This window comes from Pseudopipra pipra, chromosome 15 (genome assembly GCF_036250125.1).
Source record: "Pseudopipra pipra isolate bDixPip1 chromosome 15, bDixPip1.hap1, whole genome shotgun sequence".
NCBI lineage: Eukaryota > Metazoa > Chordata > Aves > Passeriformes > Pipridae > Pseudopipra > Pseudopipra pipra.
This window is the reverse complement of record NC_087563.1, coordinates 15,362,816-15,384,940: the sequence shown is the minus strand read 5'-3', so window position 1 is coordinate 15,384,940 and position 22,125 is coordinate 15,362,816. Positions and strand designations below refer to the sequence as shown.

The 22,125-nt window shown below is 39.7% G+C and overlaps 1 protein-coding gene and 1 long non-coding RNA gene across 8 annotated transcripts in view; both read right to left on the bottom strand.

Annotated features, from left to right (window-relative positions):
- Positions 1 to 3,144: 3,144 nt before the first annotated feature.
- FAM13B (family with sequence similarity 13 member B) overlaps positions 3,145 to 22,125 on the bottom strand; it is a 45,806-nt gene continuing 26,825 nt past the window's right edge. For 2 of the 7 annotated variants that reach the window (XM_064672136.1, XM_064672137.1), the window contains exons 11-25: positions 21,900 to 21,923; positions 18,829 to 18,896; positions 18,049 to 18,103; positions 17,536 to 17,683; positions 14,965 to 15,030; positions 13,673 to 13,883; positions 12,072 to 12,201; positions 11,543 to 11,624; positions 11,059 to 11,288; positions 10,616 to 10,699; positions 9,730 to 9,825; positions 7,454 to 7,537; positions 7,185 to 7,357; positions 6,674 to 6,775; positions 3,145 to 5,539 (exon numbers count right to left, since the gene is read on the bottom strand). In XM_064672136.1, coding sequence (XP_064528206.1) covers positions 5,416 to 5,539; positions 6,674 to 6,775; positions 7,185 to 7,357; positions 7,454 to 7,537; positions 9,730 to 9,825; positions 10,616 to 10,699; positions 11,059 to 11,288; positions 11,543 to 11,624; positions 12,072 to 12,201; positions 13,673 to 13,883; positions 14,965 to 15,030; positions 17,536 to 17,683; positions 18,049 to 18,103; positions 18,829 to 18,896; positions 21,900 to 21,923 — 1,677 coding nt within the window. In that variant the 3' untranslated portion in view covers positions 3,145 to 5,415. The other 5 variants (XM_064672139.1, XM_064672138.1, XM_064672140.1 and 2 more) reach the window with 5 other exon arrangements.
- LOC135422717 (uncharacterized) lies at positions 19,120 to 21,893 on the bottom strand. The gene is made up of 2 exons (XR_010434548.1): positions 20,732 to 21,893; positions 19,120 to 19,625 (listed from the first exon to the last, which is right to left on the bottom strand). It is a non-coding gene; the product is annotated as an uncharacterized LOC135422717 (long non-coding RNA).

Below are 22,125 nucleotides of genomic sequence, written 5' to 3'. Positions count from 1 at the left end.
GTGTCCCAGTCAGCTGTGCTGGCTTTGTCTGGGGTTTTTTATCCTTTTTTTTTTTTTTTTTAACACCTCTCTGGTGTTCAATAGAGCCCTTTGGAGTTATCAAAGCTACAGGAAGGGAAAGAACTCAGTCACAGCTCAGAGCTACATCTCCACTGCAGAAATTCCAGCAGAAAGTGTGTGGGAGTCTGTTCTTGCAGATGATCTTCCCACTCCCAGGCAGCTGCAGCCGTAGGTGAAACCCTCACCAATGACAACCTGAGAGGCAGAAGATCTACACAAAGTCAGTGATTTTAAGATATTTTAAGTGCTTTCATACCAGCTGACAACAGCTGCCCTCAGGGAGGGAAGAATTTAGTAGAGGGACTTGTAAGGAAAATTATTCAAGAGTGAGGTGGGACAATAATTTAAAATATTGTCACTCTTTCAGCACATCTTGTGGCTGCCCAGGGAGGGGGACAGAGACTGTAAGACCCTGTGCTTCTGAAGCATTTCAGGACTCAGACCCTTGGCAGCTGATGGATGAGCAGAGGAAGTTTGCAAATGCAAGTTTGAGGGCAGTGCCACCTCAAGGCTTCGTGGCTGTGTTTGTGTGTTCTGGGCTCTCCAGGCTCACAGGTCCATTGGGGAACAAACATCACTAAAAAACAAAGCTCAGGGAAATGCTGAAAAGCATTCACGAGGTGAAGGATGCTTCAGGCAGGAGGGCACAGCAAAATGTATGAGCTCAGCTGGTAACAGAGACTGTTCACACAGGTTAAACAAAACCAAAGTCCTCCCTCCCTGGTTTTTTTTCTATTTCTGGATAAGAACAGCAGGACTGTTAATAAAGGTATAAAACCCTGTTGGTTCTGTGTCTTTTCTCTGAACATTTCAGGTGCTGCTTTTACTCTCAGAACTGCCCAGCCCTGCAAATGCCTGGATGACATTTATTCCTCTGCCTTGTTTTGGGGCTGCTGTGAGACACAGCTGTGTGACCAGGACAGCAGATCCCAAGCACTGGCAGCATCCTGGGCGTGCTCCAAACCCTCCTCTCCGTAGCCAGTGATCCCTCCATCCACACACAGTCCCACACAGGGATCATCAGCCCTCACTTTCCCTGACTGCTTCCTTCGGTGGTGCATCAGCTGCCAAGGTTAACGCTTATTTCTCCACAATTCCCGTCCCAGACACCTGTTACCTTGAGAGAAAACAAGAATGAAGTTATGCTTTCGGGAAAAATCCCAAATCTCTTTTCCTTGGACCAGGCAGTCCCAGGTGGAGGCACCAGAGGGCGCTTGGCTTCACCCTTGAGCCGGCCGGAATTCCCAGAACATCCCTTTCGTTCCTAAATCCATCTACACCCGTTGCCCGAGGGACAAGGTGCTATGAGAAAACCCGGGGTTCAGCACTGGGATGCAGCACTCCCTGCACCCACAGTCCCTGCCCCGGGGGAGTTCTGCTGCTGCACAGCTCGGCTTGTGCATGACACACCATCCCCAGCCCCCAGGGCATCCTAAATCCTAGATAAGTCCTGCAAGTTCTGTTTTAAAGCCCTGGTCCTGCAAAGCACTATCACACTACTACACAGTGTCTGGTCTCCTTGTGCCAAATGCCAGTGTGGAGGAGCAGAGTCACAGAGAAGGGAGCAGACAGGCATTCCAGGGATCCAGGAGGATTTCTCCAGCCCAGCAGCACAGGGTACCCCTGTCAGGGTTCACTGATATTGTACTTTGGTCTCCTGGCCAAGCCGAGCCAAGCCACCCACTCTCTTCTCAAGGGACTGGTTTAAAATAAAACCCTTCTTCCCTTCACTTCCAAAGGGGTCTGGTTTCCATGCAGCACCCCAGGACACTTGTCCCAGAAAACAGGTCACTGATGACATGTTTATCTTGATTACTCAACAGCCTGAGAGCCCGGAAAGCAGGTGTGTGGCACCTCGGGCATGTCCAACCTTTCCTCCTCCTGGCAGCCCCTCTCCTACCAGGAGCCTCAAAATCTTTAGACAGTTACTCACCCAGAACTTCCCAAAAGAGCTTTCAGACACTCCTTAACCTCTCCCGCCCTCCTTACAGCCTGCCTGGCTTTTCCCTGCAAGCTCCATGCCCTGTGTTAACAAAGTGGCTCAGGCAAACCTGTTTGAAGAGGTCAAGCGTGGAATACTTTAGATTTGCACCATCTCAGAACTGGTTCTTCAGAAAAAAAAGATTTGTCCCAGTATCACTGAGCTTTTTGCACCCTCACAAACGTGCTTCTCCCCCATTTTGACTAGTGGTGTTCAATATGGTTATTTTCCTCATTAAAACCTTCCTAGTTCAATGCACATGGATTTGCAGCAGTTCCCACTACACCACTATTGGAGGGAATTTTGTTTTCACATTAGCATGCTGATCACAGAAAATTTCTTTGAATAATAACAGAATTAAGGAAAAATGGGGGATTGTAGAACAGATCTGCAGAAATCTTGTTCATTCTTCAAGTCAAATGTTCTTAGAGTTTGTATTTTCCCCTCATTTTCAGAGAAAGGCCACGTGAACAGAGAGCAGGTTATTCTGTCCAAAGAACATGCCCAAGGCTGCTTCCACCTCCTCCCCCTCACTCGCTCCCTCAACTTCCTGGTATTTCCTTATTCCCATTTACCTGCAGGGCCACACATCCACAGAGTCTTCACCTTCAGTTCTTCATCCCCTGACAGGCCTGAGGCTGAAGAAAGGTGGATTCTCACAGAATTCAACACAAGAGTCAGTTCGAAGGACCTTGAACACTTCTCATATACAAGCTCACAACAATCTGCTGTGAAATAAAGTCTGGTTGAGAGGAAAAGCATCCTCTGGTGTGTTCAGCAGCGTGTGCAGTCAGTGTTTTCTGGCCACAAACAGCAGTAACTGCTGTGATACTGATTTCAAGGCTGGGAGATCATTATGGATACAGAGACACAATCAAACATGCTCAGCTGAAGGTGCATTAATTAGCCCAGTAATGGCTGATTCAGCTCTCAGCCCCATCTACTCCCAAACTGCAGCTGCTGGGCCAGGAAGGAGCGAGACTCCCGGTTTCTCCTGCATCATTCCCAGCAGGAACTGAAGCCCACATGGCACCACGAGCCCAGCTGCCAGTTCAGATGGCAGTGGAGGAGAAAGCATGATGAGAAACAAAGATATATGACAATAAAGGTTAAGGTACTTTTATTATAAAAGTCTATACAATGAGCACCAGACATAGCAATGCAATTATATCTGGTTTAGTTATATATATTTCATATCTATATATCCATATAGATATATAGGTTTTGCTTTTACCAAAGTAAAACTGTTATATCACAAAATGCCTAGTTCTACCATTTATTTATTGCTCAACAAGGATGGCACAAAACACACTCAGCATTAACTGTTGCCATGCTTATCTACTATACTGAATAAACAGCCAAACACTGCATAACAAACACAAAGCAGCTGTTAATTCTGAATTGGAACCAGTCTGATCACTCACTCACTTATAAAAATATTGGAATCATATAGATTTAAGCATTATAAAGGAGGAATATATTATTTAAAACATTTAAATAGTGCATATTGACATTTTGCATGTGGTATATAAAACACAAACATTCATGTACAACACTATACAGTACACATTAGTTTCAATGTTTGGATACACCCGTGTCTGCAGACTGATAGAAAAGGAACTGAAGTGTACATTGCACAATGGAACTGAATAAAATTGGTAAATGGTCTCAAGACTAGTTTAACCTCATAATTCTCTAAGGTCCCAGATCACTTTGCAGGTTAAAAAAAAAAAAAGAAAAAAAAAAGGAAAAAGGCATACCACCAGTGCTCAATAGTTTTAGTGCTTTTTTTTTTTTCTGAATTCCAGAATTACATGCCTACAAGCAGAGTAAAACAAACCAAGGAGTATCCTACAGTACACAAATGAAATCTGAGCACTAAAAATCCTACTTGCAACCTATTTCATATGCTTCATGACAGAACAGCAAGTCTCTGAGGTTACATGCGAGCCATTTCTTACGTCGTGAGAAAGTTCGTTTTTGGTCTTTCATAAAGCGGAGTGAATTCATAGCTATGCTGATACCAGCCAGTCATAAAAACATGCAGTTGAGAGGAGGTGCATGCAAAACCTGGCCACAATCAAACTGATACACTGAAGAAAAAAAAAAAAAAAATAAAAATTGAGAAAGCACCAGCTGAAAATGAACATTTTGATTTTGCCAGCTCGGAAACGGCCGCGTGTGGCTGCTGCAGAGCGTAAAGCCAGTAGCTAAATCATCATTCAGCACAGCAGATGTGATACTCAGAACATTATTTAGTTTCAACTCTGAAGCTAAATCATGCAAGGCCCATAAACTGTGTTGCTTACATCGTAAGGGTTAGATAACTTATTTTTATTCTCCAACTGTAAAACAAAACCGTGATAAACAGCAGTAATCTTTGCACTCCCGACCGACGCTCAGCCTGTGGTGCGTGTTAACTACACTGATTTTAGCCCTTGACACCATACTTATTTCAGGTACAGTGGGATTTTAACTGTCCTAAGCCAGCTCCTTTCAGCTGGAGCTACACCAGTGTGAGCGCCATCAGATTTCTCATACACCAAAGTGTTCTTTGTGTTCCTCAAATCTTCCGAGAGCGGAGGTGCGTTATCCAATTCAGCCAAAACACTACGTCACCACTGGGTGATAAACAACAACCAGGAAAAAAAAAAAAAGATCAAAGGAACACCAGTAACATAAGTCCTGTAGGCAGCATGTGATTGAACTTTTCAGTTTTCCAAGTTTTAAAAGCCACTAAGCAAAGGTCACTTTCTGGTTCGTCCACTGTCATCTTTACCAAGGAGGAAACGTGACCGCTAATGAGCAAAATCCATAGATGTTAATTATTACTGTGAATAGGTGCAATTTAGAATACCAAAACCTAAAGTTGTTCCACAGCAGTCCTTTGAAAGGAATTTCAGTCTGTTTAAGTGTTCCAGGAATAAGAGCTGTACCTTTAATTTGCTGATTTTTTTTTCCTCCCCCCCGTAATAAAAAAATAGGCAAGAGGAGTAGTTCAGTGTAGCATTATGGTAATTAAGAATTTCTTCAATAATGCAAAAAGTTGGTAATAACAAAAGTCTCAAAGTTCTTGAATGCTAAAGTAAAAAAAAAAAAAAAGCTATGGTTGTTTTGGAACAAGATGGATGCATCTGGAATACAAAGCTTTGATGGAAACTGTGTTTGCTAAAGTTGGATAGAGCAGTCTCAGAAACCTTACTTGCTCTCTGGACAGGACCTGCTTACCCTTCAAACATGTCCTAGTGGCACCACAATAAAGTGCACAAACTGGATTCTTTCAACAGTGCATGACACATGAACACAAGCACCCAACAAGTACAGGGATAGTATATGGAAACACCATGTTACTCAACAGGTTGGAGGAATAGCATTTAAATGGATTTTGAAGAATCTTGTTTGCTGATAAGGACTTCCAACAGCCTCAGTTTGGCTTTGATTTTCTTGTACTCCCTGTACTCGTCAAGCATTGGGACCCGATCTTCTTTCTGTACGTTCCTGGAAAAAGAAGCACATCAGAATTTCAACTAAACCCTCCATCCTGCAGCGAGGCAGACACAAAAGCATTTTTGTCATGAAATGAAAACACTTTTGGCAGCTTGTTTACCAATAATAGACACTAAAATATATTTTAGTTCATTGTCATCACCTAAAAAAGTGAATTGTAAACCCAGCAGCATTTATTCAGCACAAGTGCTGCAGCATTGTGTGCTAATTGTTGTCTAAAGCTCTTTAGGGGTTTTTATTAACAGGATATGAAGGCTTTGATTTCAGATTCTGTGTACAGATTACAGAAAAATACAATTTAAGTCATTTTTATTGTATGTAGAATGACCCACAAATTGACAGCAGGGAATTATTCTTATTTAAGACCGGGGTATAATGAATTAATCCAATAATCTTATTAACCTCATTATTTGCCATTGAAGTCAAAAGGAGTTAAGTGCCAAATTCAGTAAGTGCACAGTGAAGCCACATTACTGGAATTTGTGTGACCAATGGTCCAAGAGTTCGTAGTTTAGGAGAAATACTGGAGAAAGGATAGTTAAGTGAGAACATCTGCCAGTCAAGTGACTGACCTCTTAGGAGTGTTGTTAGTTTTCTTCATGAGGTGAGACACCTCAAAAATTGGGCAGCAATTCAATCCAATTCATGACAACATATATTCAAATAAGAAGCCTAAAATAACTAAGCAATACAAAGAAGAATAAAGATTATATAACCCTTTTTGGTAAAGCAAATATCCACTGTCAGGACTGACCTACTGGAACAAGGGAAAAATAGACAAATTTACCTGCCCTATGTTAAAAAAAAGGATGAGGGGTTTTTTAATATAAAAATGTAAGTATTTTTAAGTATTTTTAAATGCTGGGGGTTTTTTAAATGGAAAAATCTCACTTTTCCCATTTTAATTACTGTGCTTTACAGACTGCAACAGAGGAAGCAAAATCCAGGAGCAGGCTTCCTCCACTGTTAAAAATACACAAAGTTATCTCCTTCAGGAGATTATTCATAGCAAAGATCAAAACAGATCAGATTCCATTTGGCAACATCCATAGAGAAAGTTAAAAAAAAAATACTTGGCTGCATCATGAGGCTGCTGCCCAGCATCTGGTTTTGTGCTAAACAAACCTTCCATTCTGCTGATAAAACTCCTCTTCAAATTCTCGTAATGTCTTACGTAGCTTCTTTTTCTCAGCTCTGGCTTTCCACAGTTGCTCCAATAATTCAGGCCTAAAAATTGCAAGAGAAAGAAAAATACTGTTGGCCACACAATAGAATTTAAACTCCTCAAAAACAGTTGAGCTAGCTGCACTAATAATTCATGTGTCTGGCTCAGAAGGAACATGCTGTCTGTCTGATGGTGAAATATTGAGATCAAACTGCTATTAACCAGCAGTTAATAAAGGGCTAAAATTTTCTGCTGTCTACACAGCTCAAGGCTGAAGAAGGTTTAGAAGATACTAAACAATTCACTGAATACAAAAAGATCTTAAGACACATCAGAGCAAAGAACACTCTTCCAATCCAAACATTTCCTGAGAAACGCCGAACATGTCACTCCCTTCCACCCAGCATCACAGATTTGGTACCATGACTGTCAGTACAATAATTGCAGCTCCTAAAATTAAATCCTCCATACATGGAAGCAGCTCGGGTGCTGGACAGCCTCAGGTCCCGGGTCAGCTTCTCTTGACCATCTTCAACGTCAGATTCAGAGTTTTCAACTGGGCTTAGAACGGGCTGGGTTTGGGCAGCAGTTTTTAAGATATCATTCAGGTCTGAAGACAAACCATCACTTTCCTCCTCTTCTTCCTGAAGGTCAAAGCAGAAGTTCAACATAAATATGACGTACTTCAGTTTCCTATTACAAGTGCTGGGAAGTATTTTTTAAAAGAGCACTGGACACACCTTAATTTCTTCAAAAAAATGGGCAGTTTCACCTTCAATAATGGGCTGTAACATCTGCCCCCGTCTCTTGGTTGATGGTGACCCCTGCAAAAATGGAAGTTTGTTTCATTACATGCAATTAGACGTCAAAAGCTGTTTGAAGTCACAATTTTATTCAAATCACCCAATACCTAAAAGTATTTCCTCTTTTAGATGAATAAGACTGCAAACGTACTTACGAAGCACAAACAAAATAACCACACAACCCAAAAAGCTCAGATGCCCAAGGTATCCTTGACATAGAAGTAAATGTTGAAGCTTATTATCTATGCAAAAATACTCTTCTTTGGACTTAAAAAGCACTCTCTCTCTCCATGTTTTGTAGAAGATTCATAAAGCACAGTGACATCTCTGAATTTCATATTTACTCTTGTTCCTCCCAAATCACACCTCAGTTACTCAAGGCCAGAGCTGGTTTTTATCTCCTGCCAGGCATACACTGGGAATAATACTGCCAGGTTCTTTTTCCAGACCACTCTGAAGCCTGGCAGTTTGAAGTGTGATGTTAGAGATATCTCTTGCCACCTAAGAGACAAAATCCTTTGAAGTCCAGCCTGAACCAGGTGCCCCTGTGCTGTGCAGGTGTCCCTGTGAGCTGCCTGTTGCTCTGCTCATCTGTTATCCCTGGACAGCAGGAGCAATTCCAACAGATGGACTCTGAACAGGAGAAAGGTGGAACATAAAAGCCACACAGACAATGACCTGTCACAAGACTTTAGTTCATGAAAGGTAAAGAGTTTCCTGCTTCTCTGGATGTTTCCATACAGCCTTCAGTGCTGTGGAACCACAATACCACAGGAGATATCTCATGGAATCAACTGTCATATAAACCAAAAAAATCCATTCTTGAAATACCTGGCACTGAATACACCTACCTAGAACTACCACTGAACAACCCTTGGAAATGAGAGAGCTCCCCATATCTCTTATAGGTTTTAAAAGGCCTGTGAAAAATATTTTACAGATGTTGCCTACAGCACAGACTAGGAATCATGTTACCAAGGTCTCTTCTGGTGGGCTATCACCCACCCCTTTATTTCACAGCCAAAAAAAATAAAAGAACAATTATGATATAGTCATAAGGCTACCCAGAATGTAAAATGCATCTCAGCTCAAGAGTCAGATTTTTGAGGTGAGAGGTGGGATAAAGCTCAACCAGTAAAGGGCACCAGCAAAAACCTCTGACTCACCAGTTACTGAGAAATGCATTGGTGTTTAAGAGCAACCTGTGTTTATGGAGTTCAAAAAGCCCTTCAACTTAAATATGACTGTGATGCAAATCATGTTTTTCTTTAAAAGTAGCCACCAAAAAAAAAAAAAGTATATGCAAGAAAGGCAAGGTCTTGACCTGATCCCTTTATCTCAATGTACTTGGCTTAAAGGGGAGAGCTAAGAACTGTCAGTGACAATGTAAACAGCAGATTAAGTTCCTGCTGAGTAAGCCCAGCTACTGAGAGAACTGCCTGTATGCAAAGAGATTGTCTCACATCAGCTATGCAGTTCCTTTCCTTCCAAAAGGGTCAAAAGCCACCATCAAAACAGGTATTCTGCAAGTCTGGGTCAGGATGCGAGGTTTGCTCAGAGCTCACACACAACAGAGCCAGCTGGCTGTCACTCCCCAGCTGTTTTACAGGTACCATAAACAAGGTTACAACAATTTCCTTGCACAGTATGAAAACTTTTCTTCCTTATCTCTCACAAGACCACAGAGAGAGGAAAGAAAAGAAGAGAGAGCACTGCAATTCAGGAGGAAATGAAGTGAAAACACAATGAAAAAGCACAGATGTACAGATGCTGCAGGCGCTGGTAACACGTCTCACTCTGGGGAAGCATGAAGGAATGAAATGGTTCTGATGGCCATCCTGTCACTCATGCCTCTGCTGACAGGAACCTGCACTGCAACTGGTGTTACTATTCTGGGCAGGACTAAAAGTACAGTATGTGCTGTGCATCCATACCTAGCACAGAGACTTGGGAATGTCTCAGCCACAGCAAGTTAGCACAGCTCACTTAGTTCCACCGAGAACCATTTACTTCCCAGGAGCCACCAAGGTCACAGACAGCTTGGAACTGCTCTGTTCTCAGTAGTAAATCAAATGCCTCAAGTACAATGACAACATGGTCTTATATCTTCCACAAGAAAGATGTTTTAGGGAACATTGTTACTGGCTCTTCTAAATGCAGCCTAGCAGTTCAGGAGTGGGAAAATAAACAGAAATAGCATTTGTTTTACTCACAAGAATAGGAGTAATGCTTGCTCTAGTTAACATTTGTTTTACAAGTCTGTATCTGTCATAAAGTGGCTTCACAATATGTCTTTCTTCTCTAGTAACCTAAAGGCAGAGAAACCACAGAATTAATTATACCAGTCACTAAATAATAGACAAGCAAACACAAAGCAGTGTGCTTCTCCTGCCAGGCCACGTACATTCCAAATGGGAACATAAAACTACCTCAAACTGTGTGTATGGAATGGGGTTTATGCAAATAAATGGGAAAAAGGGGCTGCTTTTTCATTCTCTCTTTTCTCACTTGCATTTTTCAGGAAAAAGGTTTAAACTCTTCCTAAAAGTCAGGGGAGCTTCAAAAGAAGCAAACCCTGTTTTTAAATATCCATGGAAAAGAGGAAAAAAAGGGACCAAGAACTGAGGGAAAAAATGTGTGCCTGGCAATGATGATGGTTCTACAGAAATGACAAGGGAAAAAAGAAAAAGATGAAACTGTAGAAAGAGGAGTGGGAACTGCCTTTTCTGTTTTTTTGTGAAATCCAGAAAAACAATTCTGGCTTTTTCCCAGGAAATTCGATAATCTTGTTTATTTTTAAGATGTCTCTTTGCCTCACAGACATATAAGGCATCAAATAACACCAATCACTTTGCAAACTCCGATAACCTGATGATTTGTGAAGAAGGGGCCTATTAATACATACTTTTTTCTTTTTTTAGAAGTCAATGCAGTAAGTTCCTCGGATGCCAACATGGAGGCCAATAGATACCTTTGTGTTTTGGAGAAGGAAAAAGAAGAACCCCCACACCAGCATTAAATTCTGGTCTTAACTACTGCACAAGAGTTACTGTTGTCTACACATACAATAAGAGAGTTTGAAGTAAAACCAAGTATTACCGGCCGTCCATGTTGGCTTTCATAATACAAGAGGCTTTTCTGGAGAGATGTTTTCTCTTCTACCAAATGGTCCTTTGTCATTTTCTATCAAGAATAATTAACATTTAATCAAACACAAGTCACTTTAACTGCTTTTCTACATTACCAGCTACACAGATGCCTCAGTTAAACTTAGCTTAGTTAATACCACACATCCCACTTTCATCCACCTAAATATTGTCAGCACATACTTGTAAATATTTTGATAAAAAGTGAGCAAGGAAAATGTGGTTCATCTTGATAATTTCCCCACAGAGCCTGAGATACTATGGCCTGGCAAAGGGCTGCTAGACAGAGGCATCATTTTGCTGATGAAACGGTATCTGAAATGTCTGACAGGGCTCTATTTCCCTCTCTTATTCTCTTGGAAAGAGCCTATCCCATAACCGCAACCTCCTGCTTACTTTTATATCTTCTGGCAAACATCTCTCCACTCGTTTTTCCTTTAATCTTTTCAAGATGAGTTCCAGTGTAGCCTCCTTGGTGGGCTTCTTCTCCTTCTGCACAACCCGCATCTCATCTTCATTTTCTTCATCCTCTTGGTCAAGAGAGGAACCAAAGCTTTTTGGAAGAGTGTTACTTCGTGGACGTGGTTGAGGTATGAATTCTCCTTCTGAGCTCCTCTGTTTTGCATCTGGAAAGGAGAAAAATTGCTCAATTCAAAGGTTTAAAAGAAGTAACACTCTCGGTTCGTTTAACTGCAAATACAGGAGCACAGCAATTTGCCAAGGCAAAGATTGTCTCCTAATGAACTAAAGCCACAAGAATCATTTGATTTTTGAATAGTTCAGAATGTAGAAATGAAACATTTTTTAGTGTCCTGTGGAATTTTACTGAATGACTTAGCTGTTTCAGTTGTAAAAAACCAGAAACTGTAGCATCTCTTACCTTTTATTTGCTTTCTCAATTTGGTAAGTTCAGTCATCCACTTTAAAACTTTCGGATTGGCTGCAATATCACTATAGGAGGGCTGAAAAAATACAAATAAGCTACATTTTAGAACAAATACACTAAATCTTGTTTATAAATACTTCTTTCAAGATTTGGTAATATTTGACAGTGAATGTGACCAGATGCCACTCAGTATCAGGTCAGGTCTCAGTGCCAACATACAGGAAAACACTTGTGAAACTAAATCTGAAGCAATATCAGAAGTTGAACCACAGAGTGGTAAGACACTTCTGCTTTTCCACATCTGAAATCTCCTTAGTCTCAGTGCATAAATGTCACTCTGGCTCTGGCATTATGGCACATTTTCAAGTATTGCTGTAGCTCAGTTCACTTTTGCAGACAGCAGTGTGTAACAAAATTCTTCTCACTTGTGAGCCCCCAGTTATTCACTGATGGACTACAAGAATCACTTAGCCCTGTCATGCAGTCCTTTACACCCTGAGTGAAAACAGAACTGGTAACCTACCTTGCTGTTTTTCTCTTTTTCAAACTGTTCCTCAAATTGCTTTATTTTTTTCTGTAATTTCTTGACAAGCTGATAAGGTGTCTTGTCTTCCCTTTTGTCATCTTTTGAGCTAAAGGATGCTCTTCGTGTTCTGTATTAAAAACATTTTAAAAAATGTCATTTAAATAATTAAACGAGTGCAAACAACTTGTATATTTAAGTAACAGGTGACTAATTTCATTTTTTTCCTCTAGTTCACACTCCATTCTTTTCAAGTTTTCAGAGCCATTTACTCAAAGTTCTTTGAGCTGCTGCCTTCAAGATGTGATGTGTTATTTTTTTCCTCTCTAATTTCAGTAACAACCATAACAGAAAAACAGCATTTGAAATTCAAGTGTAGTAAACTAATGGACCATTAATTGCCACCTTTCTGGTGGCTGGGCTGTTTACCTAAGTGAGAGATACTCAGCAGTTCTTTAAGATTTCTTGGGCACAGAATGAAGCCTAGGATAGAAGCTACCACTGAACAATTCTTAGTAATCAAACAGCTTCACTTAACTGTCTCAGGCAAGCTATTAGATACCTACCTAAAAAACATCCACATCCTCTGTTGGTCTTACTGATAACTTTCTTAAATCTTACTAATAGATTTGTAGAGCATATAGTTCTGGTTTTATATCACATTTTGCACTTGTTCAGCTCCTTGACATTTGCTGCTTTTGCAAAGCCTTTTTATTTCAAGACTGAGACAAGAATTTTCTAGTACACTTATTACACAAGGTGCCTGAAAGATGCCTCAACACAGCCAGTGACATCTAGTTCAAGATATTAGCAATACTAATCTAATAATCTACTAGTGTAGATCCTTATCAGCTTCAGAATGAGGAGAACAGCTGTTACACCAGCACTTTCCTGCAGGTCACTCTCTACATCATTTTAACAGTGCTTGTCCATTCTCTTCTGTGGCTCACTGGAGAAAACTTGGGCAAGTATTTTTGGCATCAATAAATCTGTCAGACAGACAACTGGACACTCTAAACTTGGTCTTTCCTGTTCCAGATTTTCCCACTTTCATGAGATTATTTCTTCCCTAATGAGCATGGGAAGTGTTCTCAAATTCCCTTTCCCAGTAATAGCAGCAGACAGTGCAGGTCACAGGTTAGTTACAGTTTTGGAGGGTGACAACTCTGCTTTCATAAACGAAAAGGAAAAAAACCCAGAGCTTACATAAAATCATAGACCAGTAAAGCCTGGAAAACAAAGGCTATAAATACTACCTTCAGCCCAGGAAGTGCCATCACAGCTGGTTGTCAGAAGCCCTGACCAAATGCCAGGGAAAAGCCTGCAAACCTGCCCTATTTTTATACTCTTTCCCTCAGCATCTGTCAGGGGCCACTTGGAGAGATATGATACCACCCCAGATGAACCTCTGGCCTGACTCACTCTGGCAGTTCCTGGGCAGGCAGAACAGTCAAATGGCCACATAATGCTATGCCTGACCTTGGTCTGCAATTAATTCACGTCATGAAAAACCCACGAGGTTCTTAAACTGCTGGGTTTTTTTTATCCTGCCAGTAACATCTCCTGCCCCCAAACCCACTAGACTGCATTAAAATACACACCTAACAAAAGAAAGTGCTTTGGATGAAGAATCTAACGTTTCTGGATCGTGCAAGAAACGCTGGCTTTGCCCAAAATCCAAACTCCGATGTGACAGTATGGGATGACAGTCCTCTTCCAAGGGATGATTAGTCATCCTTCCAGCCTGTGGGGAAAGCTGAGCTTCTCCAGATTCACTGTCTTCCTGCCAAGATTTGAAAGCAGGAAATGGATCTAGAAGATAAAAAAAGGACACAAAATGGTACTTTTCTGTTAACAGAATTATAAACAAGAGTCAAAAGGAAACAAAAATGAGTACCCAATGCTTAGTCTTGTATGCTATAGAGGATGTGGTGTCAATACACAAAGTGAATAAAAACATTGAAATACGTCAGAAAGCTACAAATTCTGTCATATAACTGAAAGAAAAAGGTACTGAAATGAAGTATGCACACTAGGATCCCTTTTTCAAAGTGTATCTTGGGAGTATGCATTTCTGAGCAGTTCAACAGTGTAAAAGAGCCTAATTTATGTATCAGAAATCCAAAATTAGGAGAATGTATTTATTGTCCATTGCAACATTTTGCTGTGGAAATTGGTTTCCATACCATATGCATGTACTGGGAAAGATTGTCCTCTTGGTTCTGAAGAAGGTAACCCTGACAGTACCTCTTTAGGTACAATGCCCATCTGCTTAAGTCTTTTAAAAAGAGTGTTGTTGGGGTTTTAAGATTAAATCTATCTTGACACCACTGAGAAAAAGAGATTTCTTAATTTGTGGAAGGTGATTTTTTAGGAAGGAGATTCCAAAACAATCAATCCTTTCAAATCCCTATGAAAAGTTCATCTCTAACATCCCTTACAATTCTTTGACATAGTTTTCTTACTGTCTAACAAAAAGCTGACATGGTCTTCCAAGCACTAGAATTTAAAATCCCACCCTCCCTTTGTCCTTTCAAAGTGCTGTCTATATTTTTCCAGTTCAAATCAGAAATTTGAAAACTGGGTTCAGAGTGTGCAGAACAACAATAAAACCCACAAATTAATCTTTAAAAAAAAAAAATAACCCTTGTACCTGCTTTCCATCGTGTATTTACTAAGTATGATTGGGATTTTTTTGTCTAGTTTTTCAGCCATGATCTTGGCCTGTTTGCACAGCACAAGATACAAGAAGGGGACCTTTTTGAATCGACAAAAAAAACTGCAGATCAGAATATTCCCAAGATATAAGGGACAGCAGGTGAAGGGTTAGTTAGAAAGCAAACCATAAACTATCAAAAGGCAGATAACTGAACGTATGGCGAACCATACTTACCCTCCCCTTCTCTCTGCAGATGCATTGTTTTGAAATCAATGAGGGGGAAAGTGATAGGGCATGGCGCTAATAAATGAAAAAGAATGGCAAAAATACTAAAGTGAACACACAGCACAGTCAGAACAAACTATACATAACATGTAAAGCAGGAAGATACAGTACCAGGGAAAACATCCCGTCTTTCGGGCCAGGCCCTGAGCACTCTCAGCTTCCAAGGAATTCCCGTGGCAGGTAAGGATGCTCAGTCCTTGGCCAATTGGAATTTTTTACTGAAAAGGTTTATAAAGAACTGATACAGGAATAGTAAAGACTTTTGGTAGTTTATTAAGAGTTTCAAGCATCCTCACGTGAACAAAAGGCAAGATCTAAATAAGTTTTTGACCAGAGTTTGCAAATAATAAAGATGGTGGTGATTTTCAAAAAGCAGGGCAAATGCAGAAAAAAGTACTTAGAAATATAAATTAACCATTCTGCATTTTTGCCTTAAACCAGCAAGCATTTGGTATTCATTTTCATGTTCAGTTTTCTATTAGATGGGCTTTAATAACCCAAATCTTGTAACAAAATTTGGACTACTACAGATTTCCCAACAAAGTCACTCTACTTCAGTGGAATGCCACAAGGACTTGCAGTGCCTTGGAAGGCTGAGATCCTAATAACCATCCTAAAAAGAACCCAAGAATAGCCAAAGTTAAAATATCTTACAATGAAGTAACACCTTGCAAAAGATCATGATTTAATACCAAGAAACTTATAATATAAATTTATATAATATGCTACTTTCTTTTCAAAGGAGGGGTCATAAAGTAAAACCAAAGCAATTTTTATGAACAGATTTAAGGAAATAATGAAAATGGAAGCCACAAACCTTCTGAGAATATGTATTAAATCAGATTAGCACAAACAGTGGATGCAAAAAAATTTAATGTGCAAGTAAAGCAACTAATGTAAATAAAACACCGAGAACATAAACAGGGTTTTGATGATTTTTTTTTTTAACTTTAGACAGTTATTAACTTGGGCAAGAAGAATGAAAATCTGGACTCAGTGTCTTTGGATGCCTGCAAATCGACCTCTCTGTGCATGACATTCCCTGAATGTGCAGTTTGCTGGGGCTCAAAACCACCAAGCAGCAAATACTGTACAAATCTAATGAAGTTGCAAACCTCATCATTTGTAAAGTGGTTATAAGGGCAGTATGGATTCATGAAGGCAATTAATTTGGAAAACAGTCAACACCAGTGACAAATTATCAATAAAGTTACCACCACTTGAGCTTCAGGACAAAGCTGTGTGTGCTGACACACAGCTCTGAGCTGCACTGTCACAGGACACACATCCAGCTTCACTTTACTAATTCTAATATTTTTAAACACTGCAACCAGAAGTTCAGTGCATTCTTTGTTAGGAGTGTCTTACCAACACTTGACTGTGATAATTAAAGAGCAGCTGGCACTGGAACAGCCTGTTGGAAGTTAAAACCTTGTCCCTGCATAGTCCACCTGCACTGCATTAATCAAATTGCATTTGCAAGTTTTTCAGACCAGAAAGAAGTGGACTGTGGCCACTGCACTGCCAGTGACAGCTCAGAGTATTTTAGCACATTATATCTCTTGTATTTTTTAAGGTGCCATGACTTCAAATATCAACACCAGGCAGAAGAAATGGGATATAAGGTACACATAAAAAGAAGTATTTTGAAAAGAAGATATTGATGAGAGTGTTTTGCTCTGGTTACAAAGGGCTTATGGTCTGTTTAAGTAAAGCAACAGTCTAACCAGCTATTACCAGACATTTGAGCAACAAAATTCAGTAAAGTCACAAGCTCAGGGGTTTGCTAAGCCTGGAAGGCCATGAAGAATAAGGTCAAAAACATAAGGAACCCTGTCTGAGAGAAAACTATGTTTCAAATATGTTGTTTTTCCTAAAATCCAAATAGTGGAGGGAGAAGAGGCACTGAAATAATATTCATCTGCAACTTTAACCCTTATTTGAAAATTTAGAGCTGTTTCAAGTTGTCCAATTACATGAAAACCAACATCTGACATCCCTGATGTTTTAAACAGATATTTCAGAAAAATTGACATATAAATTGGCAGTTAAGTGATTTTAAGTCAAATTCAGCTAGCATTAGAATTTCAGTAGTTTGCATTAAAAAAAAAAACAAACAAAACACAGTGTGAAATTTAACTATATGACATAATTAAAGTGGTTTTAAAGACTTGGATGAGACACTCAGGGTCATGGAACCACTAGACACTTTAAAAACAATAAAAAGCAAAACCAAACCAAACCAGCTAGAATGAAACTTGGGCTTTTTTTGCTTTCTTTCTTTAGTTGTTCCTTTGACTACTTTTTCTTTATACTTTTTTAAGGTCCTTAATTAAGCTGCAGATAGTTGTGAATTGAGATGTACCTGTGTCAGCCTTGGCCCATCGTACCCCGTGGAGAGGAACACGTTGTTCAGAATGGGACAAAAGAAAAGGTAAGTTGTCTGCTGCTTCTACTTTGTAAAATGTTCTCTTTATCACTCCTAGCTGACTATACAGTGAGCTAAAGGGTGGAAATTACCTTCCCATTTGTCACCATCAGATACGTTCTTGAGATCCAGACGTGGCACTTGGACACCCGGAGCTTCCTCGGAACCGCTGACGCTGCCACCCCCCAGCACCTCGGGGTCAGTGTTTGCATTTAGATCACACGCCTTGCTACTTGAATCCTGCATTTAAGCAACAGAACAATTTGATTACTACTTAGCAACTGGAAATCCAGCGCTTCTGGAACCTTTTTTTCCCAGAAAGTTATCTTTCCGAACTCGAGGAATTATAAATACACACGTGCCAACGGGAGGCAATTATTTACATTACAAAACATTCCTTACATGAGATGTATAAGTTTGCTCTGCTGCCCCAAGTTTCTGGGAAGGGATATGATGAGATCTCTAACAGAGGTTTTGCAAGCCCTGGAGCAGGCCAACCAACAGAGGATGTTAAAAGCTAAATTTACTGGTTTTCTTCACATTTGTATTTCATAAAAGTTTATAAGACACTGTGTATCTGTATATAAATGAAATCATCATCTTACCAGAGTTATCTCTGAAGATATTCTATCATTGCCATCAAGCAATATACTATTTTCCCTAGAAAGAAGACACAGACCGAATTATTTTAAATACAAGTTCTTAATGGACAACAAATACCATAAAATCCTCTTAAATTTTATTCTCACAAACCCCAGTCCATTTTAGCAGATAGACAATGTATTTACTTAAAGCAATAATTAAAATTCTGAGGAATAAAAGTTACATTACTTCTTTTTTCCCCCCCTCTGTGATCTTCACAGGGAATATCAAACTGAAGCACTTAAACAACTGGGCTTGAACCAAGTTGGAAATAGAAACAGCTCAGAGTTTTATTCTCAAACTGGGGGTTAATATTTTAAAACTCCATTCAACTCAAACTGAAATTTCAATCAGTGCTGAACTCAAACTACAAATTAACAAAGCTTTCTGGCTAGTCACTGTTACCAGCATTAATTCTTCAATCATTAAGAGCAATAAAATGTGCCAAAAAATTTTAAAGAAAATAACTTTTTCTTCTTCTGCTTCTCTTGCTTGTTCAAAGAAAAAGCCATATCATATAGGCTTATAGTTATTTTCTCTTTTAAGCACATCAAGTTCCATGCCTTTTATATCATATAAAAAGGTAACTCAATCTTATCCTGTTTTCATATGTGAAATGTGGTATGTTTAGTTCACCTCCCCCATATTATGCTGTGTTGTGACAAATGACAGTTGATACACTCTACATTTCAAAACTGAAGTTGCAAATCCTGCCATGTCAGTGGGTACAGAAAAACACAAACCTTTCACTATTATTTTCTCCATCAACATCTGCATCTTCATCACATGGTTGCAATAATACGTCTGCAGTCTGTTGGCAAAAAGTATGTTTAGAAGATTTAGGAATGGCATTCTCAGCTGAAAACATTTTCATAATCATCCCTGACCACAAAACACCCTCAAGAACTAAAAACTTCTAATGTGAGGGGGTGGAAATCATACTTTTTAACCATATAGTATTTTTAAAGCTAAAGTAAGGCCAGTGATCAAGTGTTTCAATCACCAGAAGTCAGACAATGGCTTTCCATCTTAAGATTATTTCTTCAATAAAAGTTCTACTTCAAACTGTCAACCACAGCATGAAGTCTGGGGTGACTAAAATCATGGCAGTTGCTACATCCTAGTCCTGAAAACAGCTGGGTTGGATGTTGCCTTGTGCTCAGCATATATGAAATGAAACAACTCTGACAGACTTTCCAAAAGGAGCTACTAATCCCTGTTACTAAATAAAGCAGCAACAGAGCTGGAAGGGGATGAAGAAATGCTGGCAGTTCTATGACACCATCTCACAAAACAAGTTCAGATGAATTCATAACACCATTTTGTTTGCTAAAAGTTGGCATGGGATGACTGACTGCTTTAAGTATTTCTCTCAAAGCCCAGCACTTGATTTCTTCAAAAAGAGTCATATTTGGGGGAATATAAGAAATTTGAAATATAAAATAAATCATTTGGGTTTAGACTTTACAAAGTGCTCACAAAAAGTGTCTGAATATAAAAGCAAGTTACCAGGAGAGTTCCAATACACCAACAGTTGCCACTTTGACACTGCTGACAGCAATATTCACCCTGACCAGAAAAAACTCCAGTACTCTGTTTACATTATTTCAGTCCTCCAGTCAAATTCCAATTTGGGGAAACAATTTCTAAGTACAGTGTATTTGTCATACTCCAGCAGATAATTTCCAGCCTGGAGATGAACTGGGCAAGTCTTGCTCAGTCACACTCATTGTAGCTGTGGAAACAGCTGCTTGTGTTTCCATTCCAGGACCAAAGGAGAGCTCACACACACAGGTTTCTTTTCCTACAACCTTATGTGCTCTTCTCCAATTCCCTCCACACAGGAGAATCACTGTATTTTCCTTTACCCTCTCCCCAGAAGATACAACTTTTCAGTAACGTTTGAAATGGTGTATTAACAAGAAGGGAGAAACAAACACTGAAAAAACCAAAACTTCACCCCAGAATGTCATCTTATCACTGATTTCCATGGACAAAAGTCTATTAAACAGCCAAAAAAGCCAAGAATGACACCAGATAAGACAACAAAAGTGCTTCTATCGTGCTCTCCCAAGCATCATGTTCCCCATTATATTCAAGCCCATGTTTTGTGCATTTTGTGCTATAGGATAACAATCTAGTAATTTTTTAGGACAAGTTTTGGAACTAATAACATCGGGAAAAAACCAGGATACCAAATACATTCTGTGAAATTCTAAACCAACATGCCAGTTTGTGGGAACAACTGAAAAATTTGGCTTGACAGGTGATTCAAGAGAATCATTTTTGATCCCTGAAAGCAAACAAAGGCCAGGAGAGGAACACATCACGATAGTGAAAATCACTCCAGCAAAGAGGTTTTTTGCATAAAAACAACTCACAGTTGCACCACTACAGCACCCATTCCTATCTTGTCAAGGTCACAGACCCATTAAATGCTTCTAGTTCATTTAAGTCTATTAACAATAGGTTTGCTTATCTAGTTATCTTTCAGGAAACCCTCAGGAAGATTTATGGACTCCCAGGCAAAAAGCTGAAAACCATTCTAGAAAGTTCTCTACACATGTAAACCAAACCTCTCTACCCACAGAATTCATTATTTAGATTTGTAACAACAAAAGTGTTACCAAATAAATAAGGAACTACAGATTTGATTTTTTTTTTCATTGGAAGGGCTTATTTCACAGCTGCTATGGGCTACCTGGTGCAATAGTAAAAAACCTCTATTTTCTTGCATATTACTGTGATCCTTGGTTTCATTTTTGTCAGCACATATTTTACAGCACTGCTTGATCACACAAAGATACCCAGAATGAGACTGATCTCTGCTCACTAATAAAAAATGCTGGTGCAGTTCAGGCCATTATCATAAACCCAGGTCACACATACTCCAAACCTTCACATTTGATTATATGTGAAGAGCTAACAATTTGCAGCTCAAAGCAAAGCTGAGGCAAGTTTGTTGTATAGGGCAAACAATTATTTCAACATTTACAGCTGCTCCAATACTGGGCTTCCAGAGTGTACACAATACTTGCTTCTTTCAGTGACACAAAACTATTCAATTCAAGCATAATAACTGAAAGCAAAGCCAAAATTAAGTCTATGACACCTAATTATCTTGTGGTTTGTTGTTTACAATTTCAGCTGCTTTGAAAACTTCAACAGCCACTTCAAGTATCATTAACATTGTACTTTCTGAGCAAAATGGTTTTTAAAAAATACAGCTAAGTATTTTATTTTTACAAGCATGTTAGCACTACATGCCAGTATGTGCTCATGCAGCACACTAGACAAGACTTTTCTGCTTTGGAATATAAATGGTCCATCCACAGTTTTCAAAATGACAATATTAAGTATTGAAGCTCTTCAAGAGGACACCAGTCTAATTCTCCTTCCCTGAACACCTCAAGTGTAAGAATTTTAAGAGTACACAACAGTGTGGAGGGACCCAAGCCATCAGCACAGCAGAAGCAAACAGCCAAGCAGAGAGGCCCGAGGAGAAGTAGCAGAACCCCTTTCAACTAGAGAAGAAATGAAGATGTGCTGAAAAGAACAGGACATCCCTGCCCACCACAGAAGAAACTGGAACCAGAGAGAAGAGTCTGTAATTAGCTGTTTACAAACCCACACCTTCCTAGCACGAGCACAGTCAAGAGGCTGCAGAGTCTCAAGGTGAGTCCTACCCTTTCCTGATCCAGTACAAGGTGACTAACTGTGGGCTGTGCTGCAATCACTGCTCTACATCTTCTGCTCCCCAGGGAGCCTTTACTAACACAGCTGCTGTTCTAACCAGTGCTATACACTGACTTACCTCAGCAGAAGGAAGGGCTGGTACCTGTGAAAGACCAAGAGAAAACCATTAGTCAGGGTCCAAACAAGTCACACCAAAACACACAAAACTTTCTTTCTCTGTGCACATGGTACAGCAGAGGAGATAACTGACTGCACTAAGCAACAGCAGCAGGTAATGCTACATAGAAAACCTGATGATCTCTAAATTAGGAAAATCTAGATCTGTAAAGCACTAAAAAGTCACA